The sequence below is a fragment of the Poecilia latipinna genome, unplaced genomic scaffold (genome assembly GCF_001443285.1).
Source record: "Poecilia latipinna isolate Pla-1442-1.1 unplaced genomic scaffold, P_latipinna-1.0 Scaffold3027, whole genome shotgun sequence".
Taxonomy (NCBI): domain Eukaryota; kingdom Metazoa; phylum Chordata; class Actinopteri; order Cyprinodontiformes; family Poeciliidae; genus Poecilia; species Poecilia latipinna.
In genome coordinates this window covers 20,150-31,543 of record NW_015115643.1, presented here as the reverse complement: position 1 = coordinate 31,543, position 11,394 = coordinate 20,150, and the positions used below count along the sequence as shown (strand labels likewise).

Genomic DNA, 11,394 nt, shown 5'->3' with positions numbered 1-11,394 from the left:
GATGCATCATTTTCAAATACTGAAATAAGTTCTGAAAAGTGTGGTGTGAATACTCAACTGAAGGAAGGTCTGGACTTTGACTTGGCCACAACACATTTCGCAAACTCTTCCACTGTAAGCCTTTCTGCGGTGTCCAATGGGTTTTCTTCCTGGATTGTTCTGTTTTGTTAACCCTTCCAGACCAAACTGAGCGCTAATGATCCAGCCACATTTGCAGAACTGTAATTGCGCCACACTTTGCTCTACCTGAAAACAGTTTCTGAAAGGGGAGACGTTGCACTTTCCAGACAATATCGGGTTTCATTCGATATTGTGAAACCCCGCCATAGCAGGGAAAATCTTTACCATATTTATTTAAATTGCGTAAATAACTTGCTAGATATTGAAAGTTTGAGTTGTTATGGATAAATGGGCAAATATATTTACTCATATGACTTTCATAAAGAACTGCGTACAATTAAAAAAAGCAAAAATATCCAGGCAGATTTGAAACTTGGGTCATGAAGGGTTAAAATATTTCAGATTTGCTGCTTCCCCACACCATGATGCTGCCACCACCATGTGTTCAAGGTTATGCGTGTTGGCCGAAACATTCATTTTTTCCTATGTAACTTGAAGCAAACTGAAAAGAGGGACGTCTTATGGCTTCGTACGATAGCGTTTCTCTTTAAACTCTTCAATAAACATCTATTAATTAAATAATGTTTTAAGAGAAATGGTCACATTGGGTTTTATTTAGAAGAGCAAAGGTTTCTGAATACTTCTAATCTGAGTGAGGTATTTAAGAAAAAGAGTTAAAATTTTCATACCAATAGCATCACAATTTTCATTACGCTTCGTAAAATCCCACATGCATGAACACATTTGCAGCACTTCCTTACAGGAAGTCTTGTGTTCTTAATCTAAAATGTTTTGTTTTTAATTTTTTGTTTTCTGATTTGATGACATATAAAACAGAAAATGTGACAGAAGATGACGCCATCCTGTCTCTCTGCAGGGCATCAACCTCTCCGGCGGTCAGAGGCAGAGGGTCAGCCTGGCTCGAGCTCTGTACAGCGACACTGAGGTCTACCTCCTGGACGACCCGCTGTCCGCCGTGGACGCCCACGTGTCCAAGCACATCTTCGACAACCTCATCGGCCCTGAGGGCATGTTGAAAGGCAAGGTGAGGAAACTCTCAGGTACTGGAACCACCGCAGCGTTCGGGAGAGGAAGTTGGATCCTATCGCTCTCCCAGTGAGGAAGCCGTATCGGCTTTTATCAGTAAATGACTCATTCTGTGTCGTAAACAAAATCCTTAGCCTTTGATAAGAGCCTGTTTTCTCTGATGGGAATCTGTGTGGAAAACTTCTCTGAACTTGGGTTTGGAATAAAAGGTGTGTCCGTTGGGGTTTCTTTTATTGGTATTGATTCATTTCCTTTGTTTGTTTCCAAGACTCGCATCCTGGTGACGCACGGCATCAGCTTCCTGCCGCAGGTGGACAACATTGTGGTGATGGTGGAAGGCCGGGTGTCGGAGATGGGCTCCCACCAGGAGCTGCTCAAGCAGAACGGGGCCTTCGCGGAGTTTCTCAGGAACTACGCTCTGGAAGACATCGTGGAGGAGGACGAGGCCACCGGTTGAGCAACACTTTCTCTGTCTTCCCATCAAACCCTTCTGACTTTAACGGCTGAGTTTGCTGGTTTCACGCTGTCTCTTTCTGTTTGCCCAGATGAGTTAATAGACGACGAGTTGTTCCCCGACGACGTCCTTAGCAACCACCACACGGACATGGTGGACAACGAACCTACGGTTAATGAGGCAAAGAAAAGTTTTATGAGGTGTGAGAAATTAGAAGTAGTAAAGCCTCCATAACCGCATCCTACTGGAATCAGACAGCCTTTCTGTTTTTATGTCCACTGACTTAAATCCGTTGGCCGCTCTCTGGTTTTCAGACAGATCAGCATCCTGTCAGGAGACAGCGAGAACTTCCGGTGCCGCTCAGTCAGGAGACAGAGCCAGAAGAAGCACCAAGAGGCTCAGGAGAAGAAGAAACCCCAGGAGGTCCAGAAACTCATCCAGGCAGAGACGGCAGAAACGGGCCGGGTCAGTTGAGAACATTTTGTTCTGGGTTTTTTTCTAGTTTTGGACTGCATCAATTCTTTTAAAGTGAAAGTTTTTCTTTCAAAGTCACTAATATTTTACTTCAAAAACAAATCTGTTGCTGTAGATTTTTTTAAAGCAATTTGGTCATTGGCTTTTGTTTCTGTACTTTTCTGTGTAAAACGCTGGTTAATTAAAAAATGAATAGCAGGTTCAGATGTTTCGCCCTTTACATTAGAGATATCCCTGATCCCTGAAGTTCCTAACTTCATGTCTAACTCACCCCATCAGGCAGTTCAATGCAATTTACTTGATCAGTCTGTATAGATGTTTGCCTTTATCCAGGTATCGCTTGTAATGATTTACAAGTCAACAAGTTCCTATAAAAACAGTTTTTTAGCCTTCATGATGACCATACCTGTTCTCTGCTCTGTGAGCCAGACAGCTGTAGGGAAAAGCTGAGCAGAGAGCAGCTGAAACACTAGTCACTAAATGTTATGACATTCAAAGCGTAGTACTAAATTTATGAAGCACAATAATGTTTTCTCTTGAAATTTTTAACAAGGACGTCATTAAAATATAACAAGCCAAATAATTGAATCTTTAAAAAAAGGAAAAGAAAACATGCTAACATTTAGCTAGCTAGTTAAATACTTTTTTTTTCTCGCAGGACTTTTCTTTCAGGCAAAAGTTTGAGTTGCTTGCAGACATCTTTATTGCATCCTGTGACTCGAGGAGGTTGCCCCCACCGGTGACAAGCTGCTAATTTACTCTTGTTACGTAGCTGGACAGCTAGCTAAGTTTTTTTGCGTCTATTATGGGGAAGTTCAAATTTATCGCCAGTTTGCTGGACAACATTCGTCTTCTGTCGCCATCCCATACAAGGATGAACTACGGGGGTAACGGCTGTAGAGAGCATCATAAAATATAGAAAATATGACACTTCTGTACAATTCCTTACCGATACAGGTCTTAAATTTTTTTCATAATGGTCTTAAAAGGTCTTAAACTTGAATTGGTTAAACCTGCTGATAAAACCATCCTGCTGCTGACATTTGTGAATTTGACACAGGTAAAATCCAAAGTGTTCCTGGAGTACGCGAAGGCAGTGGGACTAGTGCTGTCGGTCATCATTTGCTTGCTCTATGGCTGCCAGAGCGCCGCCGCCATCGGCGCCAACATCTGGCTCAGCCAGTGGACCAGTGACTCGTTGACGAATCAGACCAAGGAAAACGTTAACATGAGGGTGGGGGTGTACGCAGCACTGGGCATTACACAAGGTAAGAAACCAGACACCGACTATCGAAGCATCTTTTAAAAAGTTAAACTTGTCTTTTCTCATTATTTGTCTTGAAATTGAGCATAGACACTTTGAGTTCATGCTACGGCTTGTCACTTCCACCCACACAGCTTCTTGGTACTGGAAAATTAATCTGATATGGTTTGATTTGCAGGTAGTTTGTTGTTTTTCTTGTGCAGAGAGATTTCATTATGCTTGACAGAAAGCAGTTTTTGCACGGAGGAGGCTGTGGATCTGAAGTCTGGTGTTTGCCGCACCTCCTCTCCTAGCGACCTGCCAGTGTCTCCACCTTGCACCTTCATTTCTTCTCCCTCTCCTGTGGTTCAACCCCCTCCCAGGTATCCTGGTCATGATCTCTTCCTTCACTCTAGCCATGGGGAACATTGGCGCAGCCAAGAAGCTGCACGCTAACCTGCTCGACAACAAACTTCACACACCCCAGTCTTTCTTTGACACCACACCCATAGGACGCATCATCAACCGCTTCTCCAAGGACATCTACGTGATCGACGAGGCGCTGCCGTCCACCGTGCTCATGTTCCTCGGGACCTTCTTCGTTTCCCTCTCCACCATGATCGTTATCATTAGCAGCACGCCCATTTTCGCCGTCGTCATTGCCCCCCTGGCTTTCATTTACGTCTTTGTCCAGGTACTCTAGGGCAGGCGATCCTCCGTCTGCTGTGCCGTAAAAGCGTTCTGTCCTCCTCTTTGCTCATGTCTGACTCTTCCTCCTCCTGGAGTGGCATGCGGCCTGCATGTTTGGTGCGGCAAATCTCTTAACCTTCCAGTTACGGCTTTTGTTTCCCTTAGCATGTGATGTCGATGATGAGCGCCTCGTGCTGCTGCTGATTTTACTCCTCTTTGCTGCTGGATTTACTTTGCTCTCTCCCTGCAGCCCAATACACTTCTGTCCAGCCTGCAGCGTGCTGCCACACACCCTTCACACACACACACACACACACACACACACAACACACACATATCTCATAATCCTTCTAAGGAAGGGGTGGGCAATCCTGGTCTTTGAGGGCCGATGTCCTGCAACTCTTAGACGTCTCCCTCATCCAACACACTTGAATCCAACAGCTGAATCTTCTCCTCAGTGCAGTCAAGTTCTCAAGAGCCTTGCTAACGACCTCATTGTTTGACTCAGGTGTGTTGAAGTAGAGATACATCTAAAAGTTGCAGGAGTCTGGCCCTCGAGGCCTGGAGTTGCCCACTCCTGTTCTAAGGGTAAAAGACATTGTCAAAGTAGTAGAAATTGTCCTAAATAGCTCATTACTGCCCTCTAGTGGATCCATGATGATGCATCTCAGCCTAATTTAAAGTAGGCCGCTCTTTCTACTCTTAGGGTGTCCATGTTGGTTATCACTGCTGCATCAGTGATATTCTCACGATCTCTACAATGTTGTGCAATGTTTAGGTTATCGCCATGGAAACCTAGAGCACCTTAGATCTCCCGTGGCGTAATAACAGCTGCTCCGGGTTGATAAGAGTTCCTCTCATTTCCCTCCTTTCAGACCACAGTGCATCAATGTTTTGAAAGATTTTGTAAGCGGTTTCGTTTTTAGACAAGGCCAGCCACATTTTAAAGATTTGTTTTGATTGGAAACAATGAAGGATTCCCATGTTTACATAGGCTTGTTGTGCACACTATCAGAGTTCACTTTTTCTTTTTCTTAAATCAATATAAACACAACAAAAACACACAATAAGTGCCGTACTGCTTTGGATTTTACAATGGTTTGCAAACGTTTTCATAAGCCTTAAATTTTTCACATTTTGTGCCATTAAATTTCAATGTGTTTATTTTAAAGTTTTAGGTAGTTTCACATAGTTGTGCTACTTTAATAATTGTGCTACTTGGTTAGATAAAAGTATATTAAGTATTAAACTGGCCCAGTTAAAGTCCAGACGCCGTATATCCAGTCTGTCAGTTTTCAGATTCTTGTGTAAAAAAAGAAAACCTCTGGCATACGCTATGAATCTATGAATTTTAGGTGTACACATTTTAATTTGTTTTAGGGTCAATGTCAATTCCTAGTAGTTTATATTTTTATAAAGTGGGGTTCTGCGGAGAGCTTTTAACCAGTCAATATGTTACCTGCAGTATACAGCTGCCTGGATGGCATCAATTTCTTTCTCAGAGTTATTTGTAAGTTTTTGTAAGGTGGATTATAAAGTGTTTCTGCCTCAGTTAACCACTGCCTGCACTCATCACTTTATTCACAATCAACAAGCCAAACTGATTTACTGAAACAGCTGATATTCTTAGTCACAATGTTTTTCTGCAGGCACAGAAAATCCCTCAGAACGGTGAAGAATGCCACTTTTCCACAGAGCAAAACGTCCTGTGCCAAATGAAAAATAAAAATACAGATGTAACTTTTTATTTTTTCCTCACTTCATCAGGTGTTAATAGTTTTCTGTTGATCTGAGAAAGTTGAACTTGTTGTGTACGGCAGACAGTCGGAGCAGATCCTTAACTATTTAACACAGGTGTTGTTGTGTTGTCCTCCCCCTTCTCGCAGGTGTGCTCATTTTGGTTAACTGCCTCTTGTGCCGGGCCTACTGTATGCTGCGGGCGGCCAAGCTCACACACCGCAACATGCTGCAGGGGGTCCTGCGAGCCCCGCAGGCCTTCTTCGAGAGCACCCCGACTGGGCGGTTACTGAACCGCTTCAGCAAAGACGTGGATGCTATAGACTCCCACATCCCCGATAATATTGACATATGGATGCGCACTTTCTGGTACACACTGAATGTGCTGCTCATATGCTCTGCCCTCACCCCAATGTTCCTCATAGTCATAGCCCCGTTAATGGTGTTCTATTGGTGGGTTCAGGTAAATAGGAAACAAGTGTGCTAACTCATGAATACAACATGCATGGGTGTGAGTGTTGCCGAGCGAGTGTGGTGTTTATAGACTGCTGTATGTGTTTGAGGCAGTAATCGTTGCCGCCGTAGTGTTTTAGATCGGCTGTGGTTTGATTTGTTTCTGCTAGTTTGTAGTAGTAGCAGCTTCACGTGTAGTAGCTTCGAAGGTTAGAGCGGGAGCGCGTTAGCTAGTAGCAGAATTTAGCTGGGCTGTTTACGTCAACAAATCGTATTTGATGTGCAGCAAAACATTAGCTGAAAAATCTGAAATTTTGGATTTAAATTTGAATTTTGCTACAGTGAATTCTTTGAGGCAGGGTTTATTTATGGCACAAATAAATTTGTTGATCCCCTTTAAAGGCTAACATCAAAGGTCTATTATTGCCATCATACTAATAGCTTTTCTTTTTCAACTGTGGCGTTGTACACGCGTATAAAAACGAGTAACTCATTTCATGACATTTAAGAATATATCGTACACACTTGATTGTTTTCAGAAAAGTTTTCATCCGCATGAACTCGCACAGATCCGCTCCTGAGCGTTGTTTTAAACATGCCAAACCCGCAGGGGGCAGTGTAGAGCAAAGCTAAAACCTTTGACAGCCAATCAGATTGCTTCAAAACTACCACAGCTTACTGGTGGGATTTAAACGAGGCGCCAGGAGGTTCGTTTGTGTAAACAGATGTGTAGGTTTTACAAGTTCTATTTTTAAGTAGCGTATTAGAATATAAAGTTAGTAAAACACAAGAAAATGTTAATTGGGAATCATGTCAAAGTAAGTCTGTGGATTTATTACTGGATTTTTTTTTAAATCACCGTAATGCACGGGACTAAGTCTAAGTTTTTCTTTGCTCACACTTAAACAGTTTTTTTGTTAAATCTCCGCTCTGGTCATAGTTTTTATAAATAATTGTTTTTATTAAATATTAAACAGCGTTTTCGTGTGGATGAAATGTAGATTAGGCCTAAGTTTGAGCTTACCTTAGTTGTATTTATTTTTGATGACAAAAATAAATACAAAACAAAAAAACAAAATAAACACACAATAAGTGCCGTACATAGCTTCCTGAGGTTTGAAACACCCAACTATAGAGTATCAAGTTTAACACAATGGAGACCCAGAAAAGTGGTAATATAAAAAACTCCACTTTAAAACGCAAATAATTGTATGGTCATTTGTCCAGTAAGGAGGAGGAAGCCGGGAGAAATGTTGTTTGAGAAAAGTAGAGTAATTCTTTCTGGACAGGAAGTTGAAACCATTCTGGTAAACCCAATCTGTCTAATTTCCCATAAGCGAATGACCATTTTTGAGTAAATTTGTGATTCAGAAGACTATAAATAAACGGTTTCTGCCAGTGATGCAGCATTGTCTATTTTCTGCCATCATTAGCAAGACATCCGGTTCTAATGAATGGCAACAGCTGAAAGTTCCTCTGTTGTATACACAGATTACTTGGGAGGCTTTACCTGCTAAAGTGATGTAGCTGCAAAAAGATTATTCGAAGGACACTTTCTGACATTCCAATCAAAATCTAAAACAAAGGACAACATAAAAGGCAGAAATCATAGTGTAACATTAGATTTTCTTACCAGAGAAACTTTATGCTCACAGACAAAACTTGTGGTATGATTTCTGAGAGCTTCTACAAGTTTTGATTAGTTAAGTGTATGGATGGACCGATATTAAAATTTGGGCTTGTATTGATATTCAATATTGATATTGCTGCTAAAACTGATAACCAATATTTACATATATTGTATATATTTCTCTACACTTTCAACCCAGCAGCATTGCTTCTCTGCTTCACTTAAATACCTCACAATCTTGAAGATATGACAATATTTACCCATATCACTGTTTCCAGAGACTAATTTAAACGTTAGCTTGGCAATTATCTTAGAAGCTACACATCTTCTTTTCGCAATATTTGTTGCAATATAATTCGTCTGGCTAAATATTATTTAAAAATGTCCACAAAGTGACTAAAGTAGCCTACCGAGTCATTGTTGTTGATGTCTAAAAAGAACTACATTCTGTGTGTGGAACATTTATCCTCGCAGTAATCACGTTTTTACTGAGCGATTTTCAAATAAAAAATGAATACTGTAAAAAAAAATCAGCTGCTACTTAGTGCTTTGTACAACTGTTTGAAACTGCTGGTTACTAACCAAGGGATTTGAGCTCCTTGAGGCATCATATTGACAATCAGAAGGAGAACTGGGCATAAGTGGTTCATGGGGCTTGGTTTAGGAACATTTAAGAGTGACTTGCAGAAGTGTTTATGCTCCTTTTGTTATTTTGATATTTTACCAGCACAAACTTTAGTCTGTTTTTTGGGGATTTTATTTGACAGACCAACAGAAAGTACAACAAAATGGAAACGCGTTCAAATCTGCTGAATCAAAAGTTGACTTTTTTGAGCTTTACATCAAGTGATAATGTTATTCCCTCATCAAAAACATACCTGAGTGTTGATTGATTCTTTCATGCCTGTTTGAGAAATCTTTTGACCATCTGGCAACCATTCAGCTATGCAAAATGCTTGGTCAGATCTAGCACTGCCATCAGGGCGCAGCTCCACCTCCAACCTGCAGCTTCCAAGCTTTCAAGCTTCTGACTCACAGAGCATCCCTCCCTGCTACTTCCCAGTCAGCTCCTTCAGACTAGCCAGCAGCAATTAGCAAACACCTGCAGAGCTCATCATACGAGCTACTTCTCAGAGCAACGCTGGTAAAAACTTTAATGTTGTGATAGTTTCCTGAAGGGCGGAGTTTCTAAAAGAACAGGAGTTTTTAAAGAGACAGATTCCCAGTTTTAAGGCATTGAACTACATGGTAATTTTGTTTAAGTTATATGTGTGTTTTTATGGCATTTTCTTAACAACTGAAGTTAACATAGTTACTTGATTATGCTAAAAAAAAAAGTGGCACTAAATGCTTAGATTTGCTGTATTCAGACATTTATTTGTTTGTTTCATTTGTGCTGGTGTCAGACTAAAAGGCCTGAATGTAAATATATGCCACACTTTACAGATTTTCATCAGTGGGGGGAACAAAAAAAATCTTTGGAAATCAAATTTCATGCCCTACTTGTTGGTCTGCGACATAAAATCCCTACGATTTATTCAAGTTTGTGGCTGTGAGGAAACAAAATGTGAAGAATGCCGAGGGTTCAGAACACTTTTGCAAAGCGCTGCCTGTCTGGGATCAAAACCAGCACATCAGTATTTACGCGCCAGACTTCAGAGTTGGTGGTTATCGAAGGAAGACTCTGTGTGTGTTCATGCTGTGATTCTACCTGGACCTCCAAATGAGCAAAGTCGGTAATAACAGGGTAATTTCTGTCCTGCTGCTTTTTCATAACATCCACCCTGCATGGTCTGCTCTTTGCTGCATGACTCTTTGTTTCTTCTTCTGTTTTGTTTTGTTTTTTACTCCCTCTTTCCCTGAACTGATCTGGGAAACAAGCTGAGGACATACTGTCAATACTAAAGGCTTGTAGGCTCCTAACACTTTATAATGAATCCTCTTTACAAGACTATAAATGTGATTTTTTTTTTAAGACAATATACTGCATCTGTAATGAAAAACAAAACACCAGCAGCTCCACTCCACTGGTGCTGAGTTGTTGTTGCAACATTACTATCCAGCAGCGCACCGGCGAATTAATTAAAGTGTTTACATGCCTCAGCACAGAGAGCGTACAGCATTCCTGAGGTCGGCGTGCTGCTTACGAGCTGATGGCGATTGGCAAATGATCAAATCTGAAACCCGGAATATCAAATAACTCTGCAGGTGTTTTGTTCTTTTTTTTTTTTAGCTGCTTTTATTATTATTACTATTTGTGCGCATGTTTGTGTGTGTGTGTACGTGTGTGTGTTTGAACTCATCTTTGTGCATTTTTGTCTTTCTGTAATTTCTGAACACGTGCGAGGGCCTCGTCAGGTTGTAACGCCATGTTTGTCTCTCTCCATCCTCGACGCCTGTAGAGATTTTACGTTGCGACGTCACGGCAGCTTAAGCGCCTGGAATCGGTCAGCCGCTCTCCCATATACTCCCATTTCTCTGAGACCATCACCGGCTCCAGCGTAATCCGAGCCTACGGCAGACACACTGCCTTTGTCCTGATGAGCGATATGAAGGTGGACGAGAACCAAAAGAGTTACTACCCTGGTATCGTGTCCAACAGGTAAGTCTCCCTCCGGTTTAAGTCGGGAAACACCAACTGCCTTGGTCTGTGAAGAAACGCTTGTAGAAAATGTAAATATTTGACCGAGCAACTTTAGCAGAGTGAAATCATTTCGGTTTAATCCCAACACTAAAATAGAGTAAGGTTTCTGTTTTTACACTGTATTACCAAAGTTATTTGCTTGTCTATCTTTGAATAGATATGAATTCATTCAACATTTTCTTTTTAATTTATAGGGTTTAATATGAAGTAGGGCTGAAATTATTAATCGTATAAATCGCGACTAATTTAGACATCGATTAATCGTTTAGCAATTCATTTAAGACAGGTCAGGACACCGTGTCTGTTTGTAAAAGTTCCCCTGCAAATAGTTCCCATTTGCAGGGGAACTATATTCCCCTGCAAATGGGGAATATAGTTTAAGAAATCCAAAAACTGGCTTATATTCTTAGATTGATTCAACCTTACAATTTGTATTAATGTAAAAAAAAAACAAAAAAACTTTGAGGCTTTGGGTGCAACCAACCCAGATCCACTAATGTCTGACTTCACAGAACCGTTTTTGCCTGTCTTCATTCCCACTGTTTGCTCAGCCTCTGATTCACAAAGCAAATAGTAATTATTAGTAAAGAAAATAAAATGGGAATTAACAACTTGGACACTTGCAAAATAGTTTGAGTTTCTGGCACCAAATTCCAAACATGTTAACATTTCCAAAACCCAGTCAGTGGAAACATTGATGGTCTGTAAAGTTATTTTACTATTTAGAAATTGTTTAGAAATGTACAGTCATGTTGTATCATGTAAATGAGAGAAAGAATCAAAGTTCTGTTTAAGGTCATCTGTTTTCAAGTGCCAACAAGATGCAAGACGACAATCATTTCTACTCGATGTAATTATTTCTTATAACCATCTCGATGACGAAACGTTTCATTTCCTCTCAG

General features: G+C 40.9%; 1 protein-coding gene across 1 annotated transcript in view; it reads left to right on the top strand.

Moving 5' to 3' along the window:
* The window catches only part of LOC106939915 (ATP-binding cassette, sub-family C (CFTR/MRP), member 3), a 52,702-nt gene that overhangs the window by 28,165 nt on the left and 13,143 nt on the right, over positions 1 to 11,394 (top strand). The window contains exons 17-23 of the mRNA XM_015022492.1: positions 998 to 1,165; positions 1,436 to 1,619; positions 1,713 to 1,821; positions 1,936 to 2,086; positions 3,156 to 3,363; positions 5,915 to 6,228; positions 10,251 to 10,450. Coding sequence (XP_014877978.1) covers positions 998 to 1,165; positions 1,436 to 1,619; positions 1,713 to 1,821; positions 1,936 to 2,086; positions 3,156 to 3,363; positions 5,915 to 6,228; positions 10,251 to 10,450 — 1,334 coding nt within the window. The remainder of the gene's footprint in view (positions 1 to 997; positions 1,166 to 1,435; positions 1,620 to 1,712; positions 1,822 to 1,935; positions 2,087 to 3,155; positions 3,364 to 5,914; positions 6,229 to 10,250; positions 10,451 to 11,394) is intronic.